This window comes from Ranitomeya variabilis, chromosome 2, assembly GCF_051348905.1.
Source record: "Ranitomeya variabilis isolate aRanVar5 chromosome 2, aRanVar5.hap1, whole genome shotgun sequence".
Classification (NCBI taxonomy): domain Eukaryota; kingdom Metazoa; phylum Chordata; class Amphibia; order Anura; family Dendrobatidae; genus Ranitomeya; species Ranitomeya variabilis.
The window spans coordinates 195,084,759-195,111,692 of record NC_135233.1 but is presented as its reverse complement, the minus strand read 5'-3'; the positions used below and the strand labels follow the sequence as shown (position 1 = coordinate 195,111,692).

The 26,934-nt window shown below is 45.6% G+C and overlaps 1 protein-coding gene across 2 annotated transcripts in view; it reads left to right on the top strand.

Moving 5' to 3' along the window:
* Positions 1–26,934, top strand: part of FRMPD3 (FERM and PDZ domain containing 3) — a 371,292-nt gene that overhangs the window by 309,008 nt on the left and 35,350 nt on the right. For both annotated transcript variants that reach the window (XM_077283386.1, XM_077283387.1), the window contains one exon: positions 24,728–24,872. In XM_077283386.1, the coding sequence (XP_077139501.1) occupies positions 24,728–24,872 (145 nt within the window). The remainder of the gene's footprint in view (positions 1–24,727; positions 24,873–26,934) is intronic.

Sequence of the window (26,934 nt, the reverse complement as noted above, 5' to 3'; positions counted from 1 at the left end):
ACCAGTGTTGCGTATGTACTGTATATGGATCGCCCCCGTAAGGGCAGTGGGGTACTCGGTACTGGGTCCTTCGGTTCTCAAGGGAGATGTCACGGTGGCTGACCCAGTCCGTGGCACTCAGGACGTCCATTGTAAAAGGGAAAGGTCTTTAAAGGGAAAATGTTCATGACACAACCTGTGGTATTCGGTCAGGGTGACCGACGCTGCTTAGGGGTCTGCTGGGGTGATGTTATGGCAGCTAGATGGTATAACTTCCCACAGGTGAAGTATATCCCCAGGGCTTCCGGTGTGTAGATGGTGGATGGTAAATGGTGGATGGTGTGAGACGCAGTGAAGAACGAGGACACAAGGTTGCAGTCTGTTTACCTTTTTTACTGTAAACATCAGCATCCACAGTCCAGAGCACCAGATCACAGGGCAGGCAGAGTCCAGCCGGCTTGGAGGCAAATCCAGAGTCCCCTATCCAGGTGGAAATCAGTAGCCTTCCTCTAGAGCCTGGGTGTTGTAGTACCTTATTGCTGAGCCTCTCTGTTATAACCTGGTGGTTACGGAGTAGCACTGAGATGACCTGGTGGGTAAAACCAATCATGGACAAGCTCCGAGGAGGTGGCAGCTCCACCGACAACAATCACAGTTATGACCTGGTGATTACGGAGCAGCACAGAAATGACCTGGTGGGTAAAATGTACAAGCTCTGAGGAGGTGGTAGCTTTACTGACCGCAATCCCTACTCCTGACACCAACACTAGAAATAGCCGTGGGACGTTCCTATCTCTGCCTAGACGCCTCGACACAGCCTAAGAACTAACTACCCCTGAAGATGGAAACGGAAAACTATCTCGCCTCAGAGAAACCCCCAAAGGAAAGATAGCCCCCCACAAATATTAACGGTGAGTGGAGAGGGAAATGACAAACTCAGAAATGAAAATAGATTTCAGCAAAGGAGGCTAACACTATCTAAATAGACAGAGATAGAAAAGGATACTGTGCGGTCAGTATAAAAACTAAAATCCACGCAGAGTTTACAAAAATAACCTCCACACCGACTCACGGTGTGGAGGGGCAAATCTGCACCCCAGAGCTTCCAACTAGCCTGAATATTTCATAATGACAAGCTGGACAAAAGAAACATAACTTAAACCTGAACAGAAGGTCAAAAGCAGGGATACACCCAAGAACTAGCAGAACTTATCTTAAGCTGAAATGGACTGGTGTTATGGACCTGGTGGTTAGGAGCACCCGGAATGACCTGATGGTTAAACTAGAAATAGGGACAAGCTCTGGGGAAGTGGGAACTCTGCTGACCGCAAACCCTACTCCTATCACACACACTGGAAATAGCCGTGGAGCGTACCTAACTCTCCCTAGACGCCTCTTCACAGCCTAAGAGCTAACTACCCCTAAAGATAGAAATAGAAGCCTTACCTTGCCTCAGAGAAATTCCCCAAAGGAAAAGGCAGCCCCCACATATATTGACTGTGAGTTAAGAGGAAAGTCACAAACACAGGAATGAAACAGGTTTAAGCAAAGGAGGCCAGTCTTCACTAAATAGTCAGAGGATAGAAAAGGGAACTATGTGGTCAGCACAAAAAACTACAAAAACCACGCAGAGTATGCAAAAAGACCTCCACACCGACTCATTGTGGAGGTGCAACCCTGCACCCCCAGAGCTTCCAGCTAGCAAGGAAATATCATGATAGCAAGCTGGACTAGAATTTAGCAGTACTAAGAAATATATTCAGGCAGCAGTAACAACAAATGAACTCGCAGGGACTTAGCTTCTGCTGGAGTAGACAGGTCATCAGAGAAGTCCAAGAGAGATCTGAACCAATACTGAGACATTGACAGCTGGCATGAAGTAACAATCTGAGTGGAGTTAAATAGGGAAGCCAGCATAGAAATAAACGAGGGCAGCTGAGAAAGCCAACATCAAGGACCAGCAGTTCCACTCAAGGCAACCAGAGGGAGTCCAAGAACAGAACTCACCAAAGTACCATTCATGACCACAGGAGGGAGTCCGAATTCACAACAGTACCCCACCTTGAGGAGGGGTCACCGAACCCTCACCAGGGCCCCCAGGCCGATCAGGACGAGCCAAATGAAAGGCACGAACTAAATCGGCAGCATGGACATCGGAGGCAACAACCCAGGAATTATCCTCCTGACCATAGACCTTCCACTTAACCAGGTACTGAAGCTTCCGTCTCGAAATACGAGAATCCAAAATTTTTTCCACCACATACTCCAACTCCCCCTCAACCAACACCGGAGCAGGAGGATCAACGGAAGGAACCATAGGCGCCACATATCTCCGCAACAACGACCTATGGAACACATTATGGATGGCAAAAGAGGCTGGAAGGTCCAAACGAAATGACACAGGATTGAGAATTTCAGAAATCTTATAAGGACCAATGAAACGAGGCTTAAACTTAGGAGAAGAAACCTTCATAGGAACATAACGAGAAGACAACCAAACCAAATCCCCAACACGAAGTCGGGGACCAACACAGCGACGGCGGTTAGCGAAACGTTGAGCCTTCTCCTGGGACAACGCCAAATTGTCCACTACGTGAGTCCAAATTTGCTGTAACCTGTCCACCACAGAATCCACACCAGGACAGTCAGAAGGCTCAACCTGCCCCGAAGAAAAACGAGGATGAAAACCAGAATTGTAAAAAAAAGGCGAAACCAAAGTAGCCGAACTAGCCCGATTATTAAGGGCAAACTCAGCCAATGGCAAGAAGGTCACCCAATCATCCTGATCGGCAGAAACAAAGCATCTCAGATAGGTTTCCAAAGTCTGATTGGTTCGTTCGGTTTGGCCATTTGTCTGAGGATGGAAAGCCGAAGAAAAAGACAAATCAATGCCCATCTTGGCACAAAAGGACCGCCAAAACCTAGAGACAAACTGGGAACCTCTGTCAGACACAATGTTCTCCGGAATGCCATGCAAACGAACCACATGCTGAAAAAATAGTGGAACCAAATCAGAGGAGGAAGGTAATTTAGGTAAGGGTACCAAATGGACCATCTTAGAAAAGCGATCACAAACCACCCAGATGACAGACATCCTTTGAGAGACAGGAAGATCTGAAATAAAATCCATGGAAACATGCGTCCAGGGCCTTTTTGGGATCGGCAAGGGCAAAAGTAACCCACTGGCACGAGAACAGCAGGGCTTGGCCCGAGCACAAGTCCCACAGGACTGCACAAAAGAACGCACATCCCGTGACAAGGAAGGCCACCAAAACGACCTAGCCACCAAATCTCTGGTACCAAAAATCCCAGGATGACCAGCGAACACCGAACAATGAACCTCAGAAATAACTCTACTAGTCCATCTATCGGGGACAAACAGTCTCTCCGCTGGACAACGGTCAGGTCTATCGGCCTGAAACTCCTGCAGTGCACGCCGCAAATCAGGGGAGATGGCAGACAGAATTACCCCCTCTTTGAGAATACCAGCCGGCTCAGGGACTCCCGGAGAATCAGGCACAAAACTCCTAGAAAGGGTATCAGCCTTCACATTCTTAGAACCAGGAAGGTATGAGACCACAAAATCGAAACGGGAGAAAAACAGTGACCATCGAGCCTGTCTAGGATTCAACCGCTTGGCAGACTCGAGATAAGTCAGATTCTTGTGATCCGTCAAGACCACCACACGGTGCTTGGCTCCCTCAAGCCAATGTCGCCACTCCTCGAATGCCCACTTCATAGCCAGCAACTCCCGATTGCCAACATCATAATTACGCTCAGCAGGCGAAAACTTTCTAGAAAAGAAAGCACATGGCTTCATCACAGAGCCATCAGAACTTCTTTGAGACAAAACAGCCCCTGCTCCAATCTCAGAAGCATCCACCTCGACCTGAAAAGGGAGCGAAACATCTGGCTGACGCAGCACAGGGGCCGAAGAAAAACGACGTTTCAGCTCCTGAAAAGCCTCAACGGCCGCAGAGGACCAATTCACCACATCAGCACCTTTCTTTGTCAAATCAGTCAAAGGTTTAACGACACTAGAAAAATTAGCGATGAAGCGACGGTAAAAATTAGCAAAGCCCAGGAATTTCGGAAGGCTCTTCACAGATGTAGGTTGAGTCCAATCATAAATGGCCTGAACTTTAACAGGATCCATCTCAATAGTAGAAGGGGAAAAAATGAAGCCCAAAAAGGAAACCTTCTGAACACCGAAGAGACATGTAGACCCCTTCACAAACAAGGAATTAGCACGAAGGACCTGGAATACCAATCTGACCTGCTTCACATGAGACTCCCAATCATCCGAAAAGACCAAAATATCATCCAAATATACAATCATGAATCTATCCAGATACTTTCGGAAGATGTCATGCATAAAGGATTGAAACACAGATGGAGCATTAGAAAGCCTGAATGGCATCACCAGATACTCAAAATGGCCCTCGGGCGTATTAAATGCTGTTTTCCATTCATCGCCCTGTTTAATACGCACAAGATTATACGCCCCCTCGAAGATCTATCTTGGTGAACCAACTAGCCCCCTTAATCTGAGCAAACAAATCAGACAGCAGAGGCAAAGGGTACTGAAATTTGACCGTGATCTTATTGAGAAGGCGGTAATCTATACAGGGTCTCAGAGAACCATCCTTCTTGGCCACAAAAAAGAACCCTGCTCCCAACGGTGATGAAGACGGGCGAATATGCCCTTTCTCCAAGGACTCCTTTATATAACTCCGCATAGCGGCGTGTTCTGGCACAGATAAATTGAAAGTCGGCTCTTAGGAAACTTACTACCAGGAATCAAATTAATAGCACAATCACAATCCCTATGAGGAGGTAGAACACTGGATTTGGGTTCATCAAATACATCCCGGTAATCCGAAAAAAACTCAGGGACTTCAGAAGGAGTGGAAGAAGAAATTGACATCAACGGAACATCGCCATGTACCCCTTGACAACCCCAACTTGACACAGACATTGTTTTCCAATCCAATACTGGATTATGAACCTGTAGCCATGGCAAACCCAATTCGACCACATCATGCAAATTATGCAACACCAAAAAGCGAATATCTTCCTGATGTGCAGGAGCCATGCACATGGTCAACTGAGTCCAGTACTGAGGTTTATTCTTGGCCAAAGGCGTAGCATCAATTCCCCTTAGTGGAATAGGATACTGCAAAGGCTCCAAGGAAAAACCACAGCGCCTGGCAAACTCCAAGTCCATCAAATTCAGGGCAGCACCTGAGTCCACAAATGCCATAACAGAGTAGGAGGACAAAGAGCAAATCAGAGTAACAGACAAAAGAAATTTAGGCTGTACAGTACAAATGGTGACAGACCTAGCGAACCGCCTAGTGCGCTTAGGACAATCAGAGATAGCATGAGTGGAGTCACCACAGTAAAACACAGCCCACTCTGACGTCTGTGTTCTTGCCGTTCAGTTCTGGTCAAAGTCCTATCACATTGCATAAGCTCAGGCCTCTGCTCAGAGGACACCGCCAAATGGTGCACAACTTTGCGCTCGCGCAAACGCCGATCAATTTGTATGGCCAAGGACATTGATTCATTCAGACCAGCAGGCGTAGGAAACCCCACCATAACATCCTTAAGGGCTTCAGAAAGACCCTTTCTAAAAATTGCTGCCAGGGCACACTCATTCCATTGAGTAAGCACAGACCATTTTCTAAACTTCTGGCAATATAGCTCTGCTTCATCCTGACCCTGACACAAAGCCAGCAAGATTTTCTCTACCTGATCCACTGAATTCGGTTCATCATAAAGCAATCCAAGCGCCAGAAAAAACGCATCTACATTTAGCAATGCAGGATCTCCTGGCGCAAGGGAGAATGCCCAGTCTTGAGGGTCGCAACGTAACAAAGAAATAATAATTTTTACTTGCTGAATGGGGTTACCAGAGGAGCGGGGTTTCAAAGCAAGAAACAGTCTACAATTATTTTTGAAATTCAGAAACTTAGATCTATCCCCAGAAAACAAATCAGGAATTGGAATTCTAGGTTCTAACATCGGATTCTGAACTACATAATCTTGAATGCTTTGTACCCTTACAGTGAGTTGATCCACACAAAAGGACAGACCTTGAATATCCATATCTACACCTGAGTCCTGAACCACCCAGAGGTTAAGGGGAAAAGAGAAACAAAACACACTGCAAAAAAAAAATGGGTTCAGAACTTCTCTTATCCCTCTTTTGAGATGCATGAACACTTTGTGGGCCAGCTGCACTGTTATGGACCTGGTGGTTAGGAGCACCCGGAATGACCTGATGGTTAAACTAGAAATAGGGACAAGCTCTGGGGAAGTGGGAACTCTGCTGACCGCAAACCCTACTCCTATCACACACACTAGAAATAGCCGTGGAGCGTACCTAACTCTCCCTAGACGCCTCTTCACAGCCTAAGAGCTAACTACCCCTAAAGATAGAAATAGAAGCCTTACCTTGCCTCAGAGAAATTCTCCAAAGGAAAAGGCAGCCCCCACATATATTGACTGTGAGTTAAGAGGAAAGTCACAAACACAGGAATGAAACAGGTTTAAGCAAAGGAGGCCAGTCTTCACTAAATAGTCAGAGGATAGAAAAGGGAACTATGTGGTCAGCACAAAAAACTACAAAAACCACGCAGAGTATGCAAAAAGACCTCCACACTGACTCACGGTGTGGAGGTGCAACCCTGCACTCCCAGAGCTTCCAGCTAGCAAGGAAATATCATGATAGCAAGCTGGACTAGAATTTAGCAGTACTAAGAAATATATTCAGGCAGCAGTAACAACAAATGAACTCGCAGGGACTTAGCTTCTGCTGGAGTAGACAGGTCATCAGAGAAGTCCAAGAGAGATCTGAACCAATACTGAGACATTGACAGCTGGCATGAAGTAACGATCTGAGTGGAGTTAAATAGGGAAGCCAGCATAGAAATAAACGAGGGCAGCTGAGAAAGCCAACCTCAAGGACCAGCAGTTCCACTCAAGGCCACCAGAGGGAGTCCAAGAACAGAACTCACCAAAGTACCATTCATGACCACAGGAGGGAGTCCGAGAACGGAATTCACAACAGACTGGCCAGCAGAGTACTTCCAGGAGAGGACTGAATCCAACAGGAAAACATTGACAGCTGGCATCGACTACAGACTAAAGCCCAGTTAAATATCAAGGCCAGGGAACCGATTAGTGAAGGCAGCTGCTAAGTTCCACTCGAAACCACCAGAGGGAGCCCAAGAGCAGAACTCCCAAAAATACCATTCATAGCCACAGGATGGAGCCCAAGAACGGAATTCACAACAGTACCCCCCCTTGAGGAGGGGTCACCGAACCCTCACCAGAGCCCCCAGGCCGATCGGGACGAGCCAAATGAAAAGCACGTACCAAATCGGCAGCATGGACATCGGAGGCAAAAACCCAAGAATTATCCTCCTGGCCATAACCCTTCCACTTGACCAGATACTGAAGTTTCCGTCTCGAAATACGAGAATCCAAAATTTTTTCCACCACATACTCCAACTCCCCCTCAACCAACACCGGAGCAGGAGGATCAACGGAAGGAACCATAGGCGCCACATATCTCCGCAACAACGACCTATGGAACACATTATGGATGGCAAAAGAGGCTGGAAGGTCCAAACGAAATGACACAGGATTGAGAATTTCAGAAATCTTATAAGGACCAATGAAACGAGGCTTAAACTTAAGAGAAGAAACCTTCATAGGAACATAACGAGAAGACAACCAAACCAAATCCCCAACACGAAGTCGGGGACCAACACAGCGACGGCGGTTAGCGAAACGTTGAGCCTTCCCCTGGGACAACGCCAAATTGTCCACTACATGAGTCCAAATTTGCTGTAACCTGTCCACCACAGAATCCACACCAGGACAGTCAGAAGGCTCAACCTGCCCCGAAGAAAAACGAGGATGAAAACCGAAGTTACAAAAGAAAGGCGAAACCAAGGTAGCCGAACTAGCCCGATTATTAAGGGCAAACTCGGCCAACGGCAAAAAGGTAACCCAATCATCCTGATCAGCAGACACAAAGCATCTCAAATAGGTTTCCAAGGTCTGATTGGTTCGCTCCGTCTGTCCATTTGTCTGAGGGTGAAATGCCGAAGAAAAAGACAAATTAATGCCCATTCTAACACAAAAGGACCGCCAAAACCTAGAAACAAACTGGGTACCTCTATCAGACACAATATTCTCCGGAATACCATGCAAACGAACCACATGCTGAAAAAATAAAGGAACCAAATCAGAGGAGGAAGGCAACTTAGGCAAAGGTACCAAGTGGACCATTTTAGAAAATCGGTCACAAACCACCCAGATGACAGACATCTTCTGAGAAACAGGAAGATCAGAAATAAAATCCATGGAAATATGCGTCCAGGGCCTCTCAGGGATAGGCAAAGGCAAAAGCAACCCACTAGCACGAGAACAGCAGGGCTTAGCCCGGGCACAGGTCCCACAGGACTGCACGAAGGAACGCACATCCCGTGACAAAGAAGGCCACCAAAAGGACCTGGCAACCAAATCTCTGGTGCCAAAGATCCCAGGATGACCAGCCAATACAGAACAATGAATCTCAGAAATCACCTTACTAGTCCATCTATCAGGAACAAACAATTTCCCTACAGGACAGCGGTCGGATCTATCAGCCTGAAACTCCTGAAGCACCAGCCGCAAATCAGGGGAGATAGCAGAAAGAATCACCCCCTCCTTGAGAATACCAGCCGGCTCAAGGACTCCCGGAGAATCAGGCAAAAAACTCCTAGACAGGGCATCAGCCTTCACATTCTTAGATCCCGGAAGATACGAGACCACAAAATCAAAACGGGAGAAAAACAAAGACCACCGAGCCTGTCTAGGATTCAACCGCTTGGCAGACGCTAGGTAAATCAGATTCTTATAATCGGTCAAGACCACAACACGATGCTTAGCTCCCTCAAGCCAATGTCGCCACTCCTCAAATGCCCACTTCATAGCCAACAACTCCTGATTGCCGACATCATAATTACGCTCAGCAGGCGAAAACTTTCTGGAGAAGAAAGCACACGGTTTCAACACAGAGCCATCAGAACTTCTCTGAGACAGAACAGCTCCTGCTCCAATCTCAGAAGTGTCAACCTCAACCTGAAAAGGGAGAGAAACATCTGGCTGACGCAACACAGGGGCAGAAGTAAAATGACGCTTAAGCTCCTGAAAGGCCTCCACAGCCGTAGAGGACCAATTCACCACATCAGCACCTTTCTTGGTCAAATCGGTCAGAGGTTTAACCACAGTAGAAAAATTAGCAATGAAGCGGCGATAAAAGTTAGCAAAGCCCAAAAATTTCTGGAGGCTTTTCACAGATGTGGGTTGAGTCCAATCATAAATAGCCAGGACCTTAACAGGGTCCATTTCAATAGCCGAGGGAGAAAAAATGAACCCCAGAAAAGAAACCTTCTGAACTCCAAAAAGGCACTTAGACCCCTTCACAAACAGTGCATTATCACGAAGAATCTGAAATACCATCCTGACCTGCTTCACATGAGACTCCCAATCATCGGAAAAAAACAAAATATCATCCAAATATACAATCATGAATTTATCCAGATACTCCCGGAAAATATCATGCATAAAGGACTGAAACACAGATGGAGCATTAGAGAGCCCGAAAGGCATCACAAGATATTCAAAATGGCCTTCGGGCGTATTAAATGCTGTTTTCCATTCATCACCCTGTTTGATGCGGACAAGATTATACGCCCCTCGAAGGTCAATCTTGGTAAACCAGCTAGCCCCTTTAATCCGAGCAAACAAATCAGAGCGCAAAGGCAAAGGGTACTGGAATTTGACAGTGATCTTTTTGAGAAGGCGATAATCTATACAGGGCTGTTATGACCCCAATGGCGAGGGTCTCAGAGGAACGTGGAAGTCTGCAGAATACAAAAATCCAGCTCATAGGGCAGTGGTAACTGGGTTGACCATATATCTACTCCTAACGCCAACACTAGAAGTAGCCGGGGATCATTCCTACGTTGATTCTAGATGACACGCGCCAGCCGGAGAATCTAGCTACCCCTAGTAGAGGAAAACAAAGACCTTTCTTGCCTCCAGAGAAGGGGACCCCAAAGCTGGATAGAAGCCCCCCACAAATAATGACGGTGAGGTAAGAGGAAATGACAAACACAGAAATGAACCAGGTTTAGCACAGAGAGGCCCGCTAACTGATAGCAGAATAAAGAAAGGTAACTTATATGGTCAACAAAAACCCTATCAAAATCCACACTGGAAATTCAAGAACCCCCGAACCGTCTAACGGTCCGGGGGGAGAACACCAGCCCCCTAGAGCTTCCAGCAAAGGTCAGGATACAGATTTGGAACAAGCTGGACAAAAATACAAAACCAAAACAAATAGCAAAAAGCAAAAGGCAGACTTAGCTGATATAACTGGAACCAGGATCAGTAGACAAGAGCACAGCAGACTAGCTCTGATAACTACGTTGCCAGGCATTGAACTGAAGGTCCAGGGAGCTTATATAGCAACACCCCTAACTAACGACCCAGGTGCGGATAAAAGGAATGACAGAAAAACCAGAGTCAAAAAACTAGTAACCACTAGAGGGAGCAAAAAGCAAATTCACAACAGTACCCCCCCCTTAGTGAGGGGTCACCGAACCCTCACCACGACCACCAGGGCGATCAGGATGAGCGGCATGAAAGGCACGAACTAAATCGGCCGCATGAACATCAGAGGCGACCACCCAGGAATTATCCTCCTGACCATAGCCCTTCCACTTGACCAGGTACTGAAGCCTCCGCCTGGAGAGGCGAGAATCCAAGATCTTCTCCACCACGTACTCCAACTCGCCCTCAACCAACACCGGAGCAGGAGGCTCAGCAGAAGGAACTACAGGCACAATGTACCGCCGCAACAAGGACCTATGAAATACATTGTGAATAGCAAACGACACAGGAAGATCCAGACGGAAAGATACAGGATTAAGGATTTCCAATATCTTGTAAGGCCCAATAAAACGAGGTTTAAATTTGGGAGAGGAGACCTTCATAGGAACAAAGCGGGAAGAAAGCCATACCAAATCCCCAACGCGTAGTCGGGGACCCACACCGCGGCGGCGGTTGGCAAAGCGCTGAGCCTTCTCCTGTGACAACTTCAAGTTGTCCACCACATGATTCCAGATCCGCTGCAACCCATCCACCACAGAATCCACCCCAGGACAGTCAGAAGGCTCCACATGACCCGAAGAAAAGCGAGGATGGAAACCAGAGTTGCAGAAAAAAGGCGAAACCAAGGTGGCGGAACTAGCCCGATTATTAAGGGCAAACTCAGCCAACGGCAAGAATGTCACCCAATCGTCCTGATCAGCAGAGACAAAACACCTCAAATAAGCCTCCAAAGTCTGATTGGTTCGCTCCGTCTGTCCATTAGTCTGAGGATGGAAAGCAGACGAAAACGACAAATCAATGCCCATCCTACTACAAAAGGATCGCCAGAACCTGGAAACGAACTGGGATCCTCTGTCTGACACAATATTCTCAGGGATGCCGTGCAAACGAACCACGTTCTGGAAAAACACAGGAACCAGATCGGAAGAGGAAGGCAGCTTAGGCAAAGGAACCAAATGGACCATCTTGGAGAAGCGATCACATATCACCCAGATAACGGACATGCCCTGAGATAGCGGAAGATCAGAAATGAAATCCATGGAGATATGTGTCCAAGGTCTCTTCGGGACAGGCAAGGGCAAGAGCAAACCGCTGGCACGAGAACAGCAAGGCTTAGCTCGAGCACAAGTCCCACAGGACTGCACAAATGACCGCACATCCCTTGACAAGGAAGGCCACCAAAAGGACCTGGCCACCAGATCTCTGGTGCCAAAAATTCCCGGGTGACCTGCCAACACCGAGGAATGAACCTCGGAAATGACTCTGCTGGTCCACTTATCCGGGACAAACAGTCTGTCAGGTGGACAAGACTCAGGCCTATCAGCCTGAAATCTCTGCAACACACGTCGCAGATCCGGAGAAATAGCTGACAAGATAACTCCATCTTTAAGAATACCAACAGGATCAGCGACTCCAGGAGCATCAGGCACAAAGCTCCTAGAAAGAGCATCGGCCTTCACATTCTTTGAACCTGGTAAATACGAGACAACAAAATCAAAGCGGGAGAAAAACAATGACCAGCGGGCCTGTCTCGGATTAAGGCGTTTAGCAGACTCGAGATACATCAGATTTTTGTGATCAGTCAAGACCACCACACGATGCTTAGCACCCTCGAGCCAATGACGCCACTCCTCAAATGCCCATTTCATGGCCAACAACTCCCGATTGCCCACATCATAATTTCGCTCGGCAGGCGAAAACTTCCTAGAGAAAAAGGCACAAGGTTTCATAACAGAGCAACCAGGGCCTCTCTGCGACAAAACGGCCCCTGCCCCAATCTCCGAAGCATCCACCTCAACCTGAAAGGGAAGTGAGACGTCAGGCTGGCACAAAACAGGCGCCGAAGTAAACCGGCGTTTCAACTCCTGGAAAGCCTCCACGGCAGCAGGAGCCCAGTTAGCTACATCGGAGCCCTTCTTGGTCATATCCGTCAAAGGTTTCACAATGCTAGAAAAATTAGCGATAAAACGACGGTAGAAGTTAGCGAAGCCCAAGAACTTCTGAAGACTCTTAACTGACGAGGGCTGAGTCCAATCAAGAATAGCTCGGACCTTGACTGGGTCCATCTCCACAGCAGAAGGGGAAAAAATGAACCCCAAAAAGGGAACCTTCTGTACACCAAAGAGACACTTTGAGCCCTTGACAAACAAAGAATTTTCACGCAAAATTTTAAAGACCAACCTGACCTGCTCCACATGCGAATCCCAATTATCAGAAAAAACCAAAATATCATCCAGATAAACAATCAAAAATTTATCCAGATACTTCCGGAAAATGTCATGCATAAAGGACTGAAAAACTGAAGGCGCATTGGAGAGCCCAAAAGGCATCACCAAGTACTCAAAATGACCTTCGGGCGTATTGAATGCGGTTTTCCATTCATCACCTTGCTTAATGCGCACAAGGTTGTACGCACCACGAAGGTCTATCTTGGTGAACCACTTGGCACCCTTAATCCGGGCAAACAAGTCAGACAACAGCGGTAAAGGATACTGAAATTTGACAGTGATCTTATTTAAAAGCCGATAATCAATACAAGGTCTCAAAGATCCGTCCTTTTTTGCCACAAAAAAGAATCCCGCACCAAGAGGGGAAGAAGACGGACGAATATGTCCTTTCTCCAGAGACTCCTTGATATATGAACGCATAGCGGTATGTTCAGGTACCGACAGATTAAACAGTCTTCCCTTAGGAAATTTACTGCCTGGGATCAAATCTATAGCACAGTCACAGTCCCTATGAGGAGGCAGTGCACTGGACTCAGACTCACTGAAGACATCCTGATAATCAGACAAATACTCCGGAACTTCCGAAGGCGTAGAAGAAGCAATAGACACAGGCAGGGAATCCCCATGAATACCACGACAGCCCCAACTTGAGACTGACATAGCCTTCCAGTCCAGGACTGGATTATGGGTCTGTAACCATGGCAGCCCTAAAACAACCAAATCATGCATTTTATGTAAAACCAGGAAACGTATCACCTCGCGGTGTTCAGGAGTCATGCACATGGTAACCTGTGTCCAATACTGCGGTTTATTTGCTGCCAATGGTGTAGCATCAATACCCCTAAGAGGAATAGGATTTTCTAATGGTTCAAGAGTAAAACCACAGCGCTTAGCAAATGAGAGATCCATGAGACTCAGGGCAGCACCTGAATCTACAAACGCCATGACAGGATAAGATGACAGTGAGCAAATCAAAGTTACAGACAGAATAAATTTAGGTTGCAAATTACCAACGGTGACAGGACTAACAACCTTAGCTATACGTTTAGAGCATGCTGAGATAACATGTGTAGAATCACCACAGTAGTAGCACAAGCCATTCCGGCGTCTATGAATTTTCTGCTCATTTCTAGTCAGGATTCTATCACATTGCATTAAATCAGGTGTCTGTTCAGACAACACCATGAGGGAATTTGCGGTTTTACTATCACATTGCACCGAATTAGGTGTCTGTTCAGACAACACCATGAGGGAATTTGCGGTTTTGCGCTCCCGCAACCGCCGGTCAATTTGAATAGCCAGTGCCATAGTATCATTCAGACCTGTGGGAATGGGAAAACCCACCATAACATTCTTAATGGCTTCAGAAAGGCCATTTCTAAAATTAGCGGCCAGTGCACACTCGTTCCAATGTGTCAGCACGGACCATTTCCGAAATTTTTGGCAATACACTTCAGCCTCGTCCTGCCCCTGAGACATAGCCAGCAAGGCCTTTTCTGCCTGAATCTCAAGATTGGGTTCCTCATAAAGTAAACCGAGCGCCAGAAAAAACGCATCAAGATCAGCCAATGCCGGATCTCCTGGCGCCAGCGAAAAAGCCCAATCCTGAGGGTCGCCCCGTAAGAACGAAATCACAATTTTTACTTGCTGAGCAGAATCTCCAGATGAACAGGGTCTCAGGGACAAAAACAATTTACAATTATTCACGAAATTCCTAAACTTAAACCTGTCTCCGGAAAACAGTTCAGGAATCGGTATTTTAGGTTCTGACCTAGGATTTCTGATAACATAGTCTTGTATGCCCTGCACACGAGTAGCCAGCTGGTCCACACTTGTAATCAAGGTCTGGACATTCATGTCTGCAGCAAGCATAGCCACTCTGAGGTAAAGGGGAAGAAGAAAAAAAAAAAAAAAAAAACTCAGAATCTTCTTTCTTATAATCCCTCTTCTGCAATGCATTAAACATTTAATATTGGCCTGGCAAACTGTTATGACCCCAATGGCGAGGGTCTCAGAGGAACGTGGAAGTCTGCAGAATACAAAAATCCAGCTCATAGGGCAGTGGTAACTGGGTTGACCATATATCTACTCCTAACGCCAACACTAGAAGTAGCCGGGGATCATTCCTACGTTGATTCTAGATGACACGCGCCAGCCGGAGAATCTAGCTACCCCTAGTAGAGGAAAACAAAGACCTTTCTTGCCTCCAGAGAAGGGGACCCCAAAGCTGGATAGAAGCCCCCCACAAATAATGACGGTGAGGTAAGAGGAAATGACAAACACAGAAATGAACCAGGTTTAGCACAGAGAGGCCCGCTAACTGATAGCAGAATAAAGAAAGGTAACTTATATGGTCAACAAAAACCCTATCAAAATCCACACTGGAAATTCAAGAACCCCCGAACCGTCTAATGGTCCGGGGGGAGAACACCAGCCCCCTAGAGCTTCCAGCAAAGGTCAGGATACAGATTTGGAACAAGCTGGACAAAAATACAAAACCAAAACAAATAGCAAAAAGCAAAAGGCAGACTTAGCTGATATAACTGGAACCAGGATCAGTAGACAAGAGCACAGCAGACTAGCTCTGATAACTACGTTGCCAGGCATTGAACTGAAGGTCCAGGGAGCTTATATAGCAACACCCCTAACTAACGACCCAGGTGCGGATAAAAGGAATGACAGAAAAACCAGAGTCAAAAAACTAGTAACCACTAGAGGGAGCAAAAAGCAAATTCACAACACAGGGCCTCAAGGAGCCATCCTTCTTGGCAACAAAAAAGAACCCCGCTCCCAACGGTGACGAAGACGGGCGAATATGCCCCTTCTCCAAGGACTCCTTTACATAACTCCGCATAGCTGCATGCTCTGGCACAGACAGATTGAAAAGTCAGCCCTTAGGGAACTTACAGCCAGGAATCAAATTAATAGCGCAATCACAGTCCCTATGAGGAGGCAGGGGACTGGATTTGGGCTCCTCAAATATATCCTGGAAATCCGACAAAAACTCAGGAACTTCAAAAGAAGGGGACAAGGAAATTGACATCAGAGGAATGTCACTATGTATCCCCTGACAACCCCAACTAGTCACAGACATAGATTTCCAATCCAGCACTGGATTATGTACCTGTAACCATGGAAACCCCAGCACAACCACATCATGCAAATTATGCAACACCAAAAAACGAATATTTTCCTGATGTGCTGGAGCCATTTTCATGGTTAACTGTGTCCAGTACTGAGGTTTATTCTTGGCCAATGGCGTAGCATCAATCCCCCTCAAGGGAATAGGGCTCTGCAAGGGCTCCAAGGAAAAACCACAGCGCTTGGCAAATTCTAGGTCCATTAAGTTCAGGGCAGCGCCAGAATCCACAAATGCCATTACAGAAAAGGACGACAATGAGCAAATCAGGGTAATAGACAAGAGAAATTTAGGCTGTACAGTACTGATGGTAACCGACCTAGCAACCCTATTAGTACGCTTCGGGCAGTCAGAGATAGCATGAGTAGCGTCACCACAGTAAAAACACAGCCCATTCTGACGTCTGAACTCCTGCCATTCTGCTCTAGTCAAAATCCTATCACATTGCATAGGCTCAGAACTCTGCCCAGAGGACACCGCCATATGGTGCACCACCTTACGTTCACGTAGGCGTCGATCAATCTGAATGGCCAGAGACATTGATTCGTTCAAACCAGCAGACGTGGGGAACCCCACCATAACATCTTTAAGGGTTTCAGAAAGACCCTTTCTGAAAATAGCTGCCAGGGCACCCTCATTCCATTTTGTAAGCACAGACCACTTTCTAAATTTCTGACAATATATTTCTACTGCTTCCTGACCCTGACCAAGAGCCAGCAAGATTTTTTCTGCCTGATACACAGAATTAGGTTCGTCATAAAGCAGTCCAAGCGCTTGAAAAAATGAATCTACATTAAGCAATGCAGGATTCCCTGGCTCAAGCGAGAATGCCCAGTCCTGCGGGTCTCCGCGCAGCAGAGAAATAACAATCTTCACCTGCTGAATGGGGTCACCAGAGGAACGGGGTCTCAGAGCAAAAAACAATCTGCAATTATTTTTAAAATTCAAAAACTTAGATCTATCTCCAGAAAACAAATCAGGGATAGGAATTCTAGGCTCAGAAACAGGAGTTTGAATAACATAATCTTGGATACTCTGTACCCTTGCAGCGAGATGATCAACACGCGCAGACAGACCCTGAACCTCCATATCAGCACCAAGCTCCTGAACCATCCAAAGATCAAGGGGAAAAAAAAGGACAAAACAGGCAACAAGGAAAAAAACAAACAATGACTCAGAACTTTCTTTTCCCTCTTTTGAGATGCATTTAACACATTGCAGGCCAGCTGTACTGTTATGACCTGGTGGTTACGGAGTAGCACTGAGATGACCTGGTGGGTAAAACCAATCATGGACAAGCTCCGAGGAGGTGGCAGCTCCACCGACAACAATCACAGTTATGACCTGGTGATTACGGAGCAGCACAGAAATGACCTGGTGGGTAAAATGTACAAGCTCTGAGGAGGTGGTAGCTTTACTGACCGCAATCCCTACTCCTGACACCAACACTAGAAATAGCCGTGGGACGTTCCTATCTCTGCCTAGACGCCTCGACACAGCCTAAGAACTAACTACCCCTGAAGATGGAAACGGAAAACTATCTCGCCTCAGAGAAACCCCCAAAGGAAAGATAGCCCCCCACAAATATTAACGGTGAGTGGAGAGGGAAATGACAAACTCAGAAATGAAAATAGATTTCAGCAAAGGAGGCCAACACTATCTAAATAGACAGAGATAGAAAAGGATACTGTGCGGTCAGTATAAAAACTAAAATCCACGCAGAGTTTACAAAAATAACCTCCACACCGACTCACGGTGTGGAGGGGCAAATCTGCACCCCAGAGCTTCCAACTAGCCTGAATATTTCATAATGACAAGCTGGACAAAAGAGACATAACTTAAACCTGAACAGAAGGTCAAAAGCAGGGATACACCCAAGAACTAGCAGAACTTATCTTAAGCTGAAATGGACTAGCCAACAGAGTACATCCAGGAGAGGACTGAATCCAACAGGAAAACATTGACAGCTGGCATCGACTACAGGCTAGAGCCCAGTTAAATAACAAGGCCAGGGAACCGATTAGTGAAGGCAGCTGCTAAGTTCCACTTGAAACCACCAGAGGGAGCCCAAGAGCAGAACTCCCAAAAATACCATTCATAGCCACAGGATGGAGCCCAAGAACGGAATTCACAACACCTCTCATAAGGTCCTCACAACTGTTATAGATGTTCTAGATGTTATGTCTCTCTCTGTCCCCCGATGGATAGGACAAGCCCGTATGACTGGTGGCCTGAGGCTTTTTACAGGGACTCTAGCACGGCCCGGCCTCCGAGGAGTGCCACCGTGTCTCCTGGGTGTGGGGTGGATCAGTAACTTGCAATTAGCTGTCCTGACGGTCTCTGGAGCAAGGCATAGAGAACTGTTGCTCCCTCGGTGTTCCGGCTACCGGGATCCTGCACCTCAGAAGGAGGCAGCCTGTGTAGGGCAAAACTCCTTCTGGTTTCCTCTCCTTTTGCTATGACTTCTTCTCACTCTCTACAATACAGTTCTCTGTTCGTGTCTCTTTATTGGGAGCTGCCGCACGTGGGGCAGGCGCAGCTCCGTGGCCTTCTGTTTAGGCCTCTGACAGGATCCCACCCCTGTCAGGGACCAACTACCTGAGCGGAGCTCAGATAGCAGCTCACTGGGTGAAGCCCAGCCAGCTTCTGCCTAACTTCGTATCCAGACCACCAGTTTTACCTAATTGTGAAGAGTGCCCTATTAAATAGGAGCATAGCTCCCCCTGGTGGACTGGAGTATGAAGTGTGTTGTGTGTTGGTGTTACCTGGTGGTGAGATCTCCTTTATTGCCTCCAAACGTAACATCACTCCCCCCTGGTGGGAGAATGATATTACTGCAATGACCAGGACCCTGGGGTGCTGCATATACAGTAGATCTGTGTGTGTGTATATTAGTAACAGTTCAATATGAGTGTGTGTATGTTTGCAGCTCAGCTGTGTGTATGCAGCAGTGTTGCGTATGTATACAGTAGGTCTGTGTGTATGTTTGTAGCAGTGCAATGTGAGTGTGTGCAGGTTTACAGCTCAGCTGTGTGTATGCAGCATTGTTGAGTGTGTTTCTGTACAGTAGATGCATGTGTATGTTTGCAGCACATCTGTATGATAGTTTTCTATATATGAAAGACGTTCAATAATGTATCTACCTGAATATGAAAACAAAATGTTCTGAGAAAATGGAATTTACTACTTTTCAATGTAATCCCCCTTGTCTTCAGCACACTTATCCCACTTCACCTCCAGTGATTGGTGTAATGCTGCTGCAGTGCAGTATAGTGCAACCTCCACCAGGGGATGCTGGTGAGAGAAGTGAGGTTGCACAAACAGCATAACACCACTGGGCAGCAGCACCAGGCGCCACCTAGTGGTAAAACAGTAGTCAGACGAGCCAAGTCAAAAACAGTCGGGAGCAGAAGTTCCAGGGAGCAGAGATACCCGAGACGTTGTAAGGACTGGCGGAACTCACCGAGTTAATATAGCTGTTATAATTGGTGCAGTCGCAGTCCAGGGTCCACCGTGCAGGAGAAGATGGTAGCACTATATGGAGGTATAAGTGAACTCAGTTACTTCACTGAATCGCACTGCACAGAACACGCTGTGCCCTGTTAGCATCACAGATGAACACAGCTAACTGCTGAGCTGATGGCAGTCAGTGGTCACGCACACAGAGAAGCACACAAACACTCCTCTCCGGTGGAACCGGAATTCTAGTGGCTATTAGCCCTGAATACATTTATACAAACTCCTCACCGGAGGTGCCGGTATTCTAGGGGCTTATTTCAGCCCAACCTTATCCACATACAGGTGCGACCACAAATAGCAAGCTCATAACATGAAGTGATACTAGCGCATGGCCGTGCAGCCATGCAAACCTTTTATAGCTGCAGCAGCTTCAGGACCTTCCTAGAGGACCAATGGAAGCTGCTTCAATACCTGAGCAACTTCAGGACCTTCTTAGAGGACCAATGAGAGCTGCAGCAGTACCTGAGCATGATACCCCCGACCTCCATTGAGAGGCCCTACTCTGGGCATGCTCAGACAGGAAAAAGTAGGACTTAGTCCCAGAGACATCTGCTCACCGCTGATGAGTACTGGCTACAATGGCCTGGGAAGACAGCAGAAACGATCTGCACAGTATCAGGCTGAGCCAGACACTGGGACCGACGTCTCCGCTGAGCAGGCTCCACTGCGGCTGGAGAAGAATGGGAGACCGCAGCCAAGATGGCTCAAGATTCCCCCTGTGCAGATGAGGGAACTCGACCCCTAACAGATGTGAGACAGTAAAGCGGGTCAGAAGACAAGCCAGGTCACATACCTAAAGGTCCAAGCACATGGAGCGAACATTAATACAAGCCGGGTGGCAGGAAAGGGAAGTCATGGGAACAGAGTAAACGGGCAGGGGACAAAAACATGGTTTCAAGGGGACAGCTTCTCTAGCCTGGGAGCATGAACTATCACTGACATTAATCTGCAGGCCACAGAAGACCAAAATAGCCGCACAGAACCCAAAACAAGGCAGAGAAGGTTAACCTCTGCATGACCAGACTGGGGAGAGAATAACAAGAAACTAACCCCAGCCTGGATCATGACAATTGGATGCTCTCAGAATAGAAGGAGACTTCTTACTGCTGCAACAATCCTGGTATTGCTTATTTGACTGCATTATCATCAGGAAATCGCTGCCCAAGCAGATTTTTCTTCATGTACCGAAATGAAATAGAGAGAAATCAGTGGGAGTCAGGTCTGGACTATAGGAAGGATGAAGCAACTTGTCATTTTCAAGACTTGTGAGCTTATGACAAGCACAGCTGCTGGAAACTTTTCTCTTTGATTGACTCATGTAATGCCTTCATTGTTGAAGCACGTGTGTCCAGCACTTGTCTTGTGTGGCATCAAATCTAGTAATAAAACACCTTCTGTATCCCAAAAAAATGTTGCCATTATCTTTCCAGCTGACGGCTGGACACAAAATTTCTTCAGAGTTGGTGACCCCTTGTGATTCCATTGCATGGACTCTTGTTTGGTCTCAGGATCATGGAGGTGGACCCATGTTTTATCACCCATAGTAATTCGAGAGTAAAAATCTTCTGGTTTTTCTCTAAGCATATCTAAATTCTCTTGGCTAAATTACTGCCAACATGTTTTTTTCTCAGGCATCAACATCCGTGGCACACCACGATCTTTGAGATCATCCAAAGATTGTGAATGATATTTATAACTGTGCAAAGTGAAATGCCTAATTCATGAGCTATAACACTGACTGTGACCCGACGATCTTCAAAAATCATGGCACCCCCCCACACACACACACACACACACACTTCACAGCACACTTGCTGAAGATGTTTCGACAAGTTGGCCTGAAAATGGATTATCTTCAATTGATTCCCTACCCCATATAAATGGCTTGGCCCAAAACTTTTCTTGGTAGTAGGAAGGTGCATCATCACCTAATCCAGAAGTCATCATTTCACTAATTTCTTTAGGCTTCTTTTCTTCATTTCTATGGAATTTAATCTCAGAACGAAGCTCCAAATCCCTCACTTTCTTTGTAGAGCCACACTGTACTGCACTTGCCATCCTGTCACTTCCTGTGCATTCATAAGACTGAAAAAAATCAGCTTTCTAACACAGACAGAACATGCTGGGATAGGCAACTTATTGAACACCCCTCGTATGCCACAGAGCTGTGTGAGTATCTGAATCTACAGTGGCAACAAAAAGCTTTGCATTTTTTTAAAGTATGATTACTTCTGTCTGGTTGTTGTGACGCCATTTTCCTTGTGATGAATTGACAGTGCATGAAGTTGTCATCGTGCAAGACGTTAGTTTTAACCAAAATGCCATAGAATATCGGTATTGTAATGTAATGAAAGAAAACTGACTGCCAAAAGTTTTGCATACACTATTTATTGATCACAACATAGAGAGTAATTCATTGTTACAATGCCATAACTTTGTATTTTGTAGCATAACCTCTTCCTTTAATTACTGCACCGACGGGCATTGAAGCCACTCGGGTATAAGACAGACTGAGGGATCTCGTTCCATTCCATTTGCAAATCTGCAAATAATTCATCTTTATGGCTATGTGTAAAGGCCCCAACTCTTCACCCTAACTCATCCCAATGGTGCTCTATAGGGTGTAAATCAGGTGATTGGCTTGGCCATTGCAACAGGCGAACATTTTTCTTTGCTAACCAATTGTTGACTAAATTGGATGTGTGCTTAGGATCATTGTCCAGCCCCTGCCTACATTGTTTTTACCTTGTACATGGTAGCATTCATATTTCCACCGATTCTAATCAGAAGGCCAATGGCAGATGAAGAAAAGCAGCCCCAAACCATGACATTGCCACCACCATGCTTCACTGTAGGTATTTGGTACCTTATATCATTGCATTTTCCAGTCAGGCAGTATATGTAGTGCTTGCCATCACTAGCAAACAGATTGGATTCATCCGACCACACACCTTAGACCAATCTGACTCTTTCCATTGGCCATGTTCTTTGGCAAACTCAAGTCGGACCTTCTGGTTCTTTGCAGAGATGAAAGGCTCCTTGACTGGAACTCATACATTCAACCCTACTGCTGTTAGCCGTCACACCCCAGTTTGGCGAGTCATGTTGACCCCCATATTTTTCATTCATTTCATGTGAAATCTGTACAGCACTTTTATGGGTGTCGGAAACTGACTTTTTCATAATAACGTGATCAACTTTGGAGGAAGTTTTCTGTGGTCATCCCAAATTCTAGGTTTGTCAGCTGTTCCATAACCTTCTTTTTCTTTCTTTAATAAAGGTGGCACTTGACTCTGAGAGCCGATGAATTCCATAGTTCCTCTTATGGGCTTTTGCCTGACTTCATGCTCAGAATAATAAGCTTCCTGACATCTGGTTATAAATTTGGCTTTGTCTTTGCCATGTTTTAACTGAAAAACACACAAACAAATATAAATAAATTTGACTACATATGACTACCCAAAAATGTGACTTCCCATGCCAAAATATGCAAAACATTTGGCAAAGCAAATGTTGAAAAGTAACACATAAAAAGAAAAAAACAACGTCAAACACCATTTTCATCCTTATAGATCACAACCATGTGCTTCCTGTTTACTAAAATTACCAGGAAAGTGGCATCACAGCAATGTGTGCAGCAGAGCTGTATAATTGTATGTATGTGTGCAGTAGAGCTGTGTGTGTAGCAGTGCTGTGTGTATTTGTGGTTGTGTGTGTACATCTACTGTAAAGCCCCCGTCACACAAAGCGAGGTCGCTAGCGAGATCGCTGCTGAGTCACAAGTTTTGTGACGCAACAGCGACCTCAGTAGCGATCTCGCTATGTGTGACACGTACCAGCGATCAGGCCCCTGCTGTGAGATCGCTGGTCGTGTCGGAATGGCCTGGACCTTTTTTTGATCGTTGAGGTCCCGCTGGGTAGCACACAAGCTGTGTTTGACACCTTACCAACGACCTCATTGACGACTCAGTCCCTCATCGAGGTCTGAAACGTCATCACGTCAATCGTTCTACAGGTCGCTACAGGTCGCCGCATCGCTGCTGCGTCGTTGGGAAGATCTCACTGTTTGACATCTCACCAGCGACCACATAGCGACGCAGCAACGATCCCTGACAGGTCGTATCGTTGTCGGGATCGCTTTAGCGTCGCTAAGTGTGACTGGGCCTTAAGTGCAGAAGTGTTGCGTGTATGTGTGCGCAGCAGCTTGTTGTATATGTAATGCGTATAATGCACCGAACGCTACTTTTAGCTATTACATCCCTATTCTTTACCTCCCTATTATTCATTGTTTATACTGTAGCCCGATAAACCTCATCTGACCATCTCTGCACATCAGCATTAAAATGAAATGTTTTTTAGGGGTGTGTTTAAAAATTTCTATGATTTTTTCCAATTTTTTCAACATATTCACTAAAAAAATAACATAACTAGACGGAGTGTGAACATGTGTTTACACTATTTTTTTTTTTTAGTTTTTTTTCAATAGGGGTCATCATCTTCCAAGTCCTCCTCACAAACTGCTTCAAAAACTCTTAAAAACCCTTCCAATACATTTTCATAGGAAATCCACAGAGAAGGAACATTTTCCAAACTCAGCACTGTCCAATGAAATGGCTTCAAAAAACAGTTCCAAAACTCTTCAAAACTGCTTCAGAAGACGAAAATGTCTCCTGAAACTCCCCAAAACGGGAAAATGATGAATTTTTGAACTTCTCTAAAAATTCAGTGTGAACATAGCCTTTGTGCTTTATATTAATGGCATAGAAGGGGTTGTCCGCTTCTTTGAAACTGATTTCCTATACTTAGGATAAGCCATCACCCCGACTAATTAGCGCTTCTCCGCTCCGACAGCAGACGGAGGAGAATGGAGTGTGGAGCAGAACAGAGCTGGTTTCTGCGCTCTCTAGAGATGCAGTTATTGGCAACAACCACTAACCAGAATCTGGAGTTGTGCTGTTCTGCTCCATAGATTGTTCACCTTCAACCACAATCGGAGCTGATAATAGGTGAAGGGCGGAGGTGACAAGTGTTTCCCACCCTCTCCCACTGGTCTGTCACTGATAGCCTAATCTGAGACTAGGTGATCAATATCAAAGTGGTGGGTGTGAACATCTCGAAACATGTAACTCTCGTTATCATTTATCTCTGACCCGGTTTCTGACCCTTTTTTTATGTTCCTATTTATCAGTCACTTGTGCTACTTATGGATTGGCCTGAAGCCACAAGCTTCGCCTGTTTGGTGGCAGGATATTTTCGTCTGCTGGTGGACCCCAAGAAAGGCATATTTTACAGAACAACAGGTCACTTGCCTCCACCTCAGATTATCAAGGCAGGTATGACTTTCATCTGCTCTATTATTCATCTAATGTAAGCCATAAATATAAACAATAAACAATATAACATTGATTGTTAGTGCTGCCTAGATTGAAGGAAATTTAAACATCCATGCTCATAACATTATTGACAAAAGAGCCCACACGCACTCTTCTTGAAAATGTGTTCATACCCCATGAACTTTTCCACATTTATTCATGTTGCATGCACAAACTTAAATGTATTTTATTGGGATTTTATGTGATACTGATACAAAGTAGTAAGTATTTGTGACATGTAAAGGGAATTATATTTGGTTTTTGAATTATTTAAAAAAATATAAATCTGAAAAATTTGGATGTGCATTTGTATTCAGCCCCTGTAGTCTGAGACCCCTAAATAAAATCCTGAGTGACGGGTTGTCTCCAGAAGTCAAATAATTGGTAAATTGAGTCCATTTGTATATAATTTGTTCTCAGCATAACTACAGCTGTTCTGTGAAGGCCTCAGATGTTTGAGAACATTAGTGAACAAACAGCATCAAGAAAACCAAGGAACACACCAGACAGGTTAGGGATAAAGTTGTGGAGAAGAGTAAAGCAGGGTAAGATTATAAAGAAAATGGCCCAAGCTCTGAACATCACTGTTCAATACATCATACAAAACTGGAAGGAGTTTGGCACAACTGGAAACCTACCAAGTCAAGGCCATCCACCTAACCTGACATCCCAAGCAAGGAGAGCACGAATTAGAGAAGCAGATATCAATAGCTCAGGTGGGAGTATGTGTAAACAGGACAACTGTGTCCTGTGGATTATGTGATTACAGAGGACACAGTGAGCATGTGGAAGAAGGTGCTCTGATCAGATGAGACCAAAGTAGAACTTTTTGGTCTAAATGTAAAAAGGCTATGTGTGGTGGACAACTAACACCAGACATCACCCAAAAACACCGTCCCCACCATCACACATCCTACCACAGCTACAGTGGATTTTTTAGAATCAAAGCATATTCATGTGTGTGAACGGCCCAGTCACAGTCAAGACCTAAATCCCATTAAGAAATTGTGTTAAGACTTGAAAATTACTGATCTCAGACATCTCCATCGAATCTCACTGAGCTAGAGCGAGTGTGCAAAAGAAGGCGCAAAATGTCACCTCTAGATGAGCAAAGCTGGAGACACAGACCCCAAAAGACTGCAGCAGTAACTGCAGAGAAAGGTGGTCCTACATAGTACTGACTCAGGGAGTGAATACAAATGCACATCACAATTATCAGATTTATTTTTTTTAGATAATTAGCAAACCCTGCATTATTTCCTTTACACCTCAAAAATACTTTTTACTGTGTGTTGGTGTCACAGAAAATCTCAATAAAATACATTTAAATTTGTGGGTGCAATGTGAAATAATGAGGAAAAGTTCAAGGGGTATGAATACTTTTTCAATACACTGTAGATTTTATTGCAGTGTTATATGACCAACTTGAGACAAAGGGGCACAATTAGCAAATAAAATGACCCTGAAAATATTTAAAAGGTCTTGTCCACCCGATGAAGCCACTGTTTGATTGTGGTCCGGTGCCATCCCTACCAGAAGACAAAGCAAGGGGACTGGCAGGGAACCAGTGTTACACAGGAAGAATGTTGGTATATATTTTTTTAGTTCACGCTGTACCCGGTTTGAAATAGAGGAGGGAATGGTTGATGACCATTTATTTTTATTTGTTCAGACATTTTTATAAATTGTTCATGCTAGGCTTTTAAAAAAAGCTACCAACAGCTCAGAAAATGCACCAGAAGTGGGAAACAAATAAATAAATATCTCCCTCGAGTGCTTTACTCCAAAAACTGCTGTGTGTAAAACCACCCTTAGAAGGTTATTCCCAGGATCATAGGTTTACCCTATCCAGAAGATCAGCTATAACTTACTGATCACTGGAGGTCTGACCATAGGGACTACCAACAATCCCGAGAACAGTGAACTGGATCTTGGAAACCAATCTCTGAAAAGCCCTATCTTGCATAGAGCGGAGGTGCGTATACTTGTCTATGGTACTGCGAAAAATAGGAGAGCACTGTGC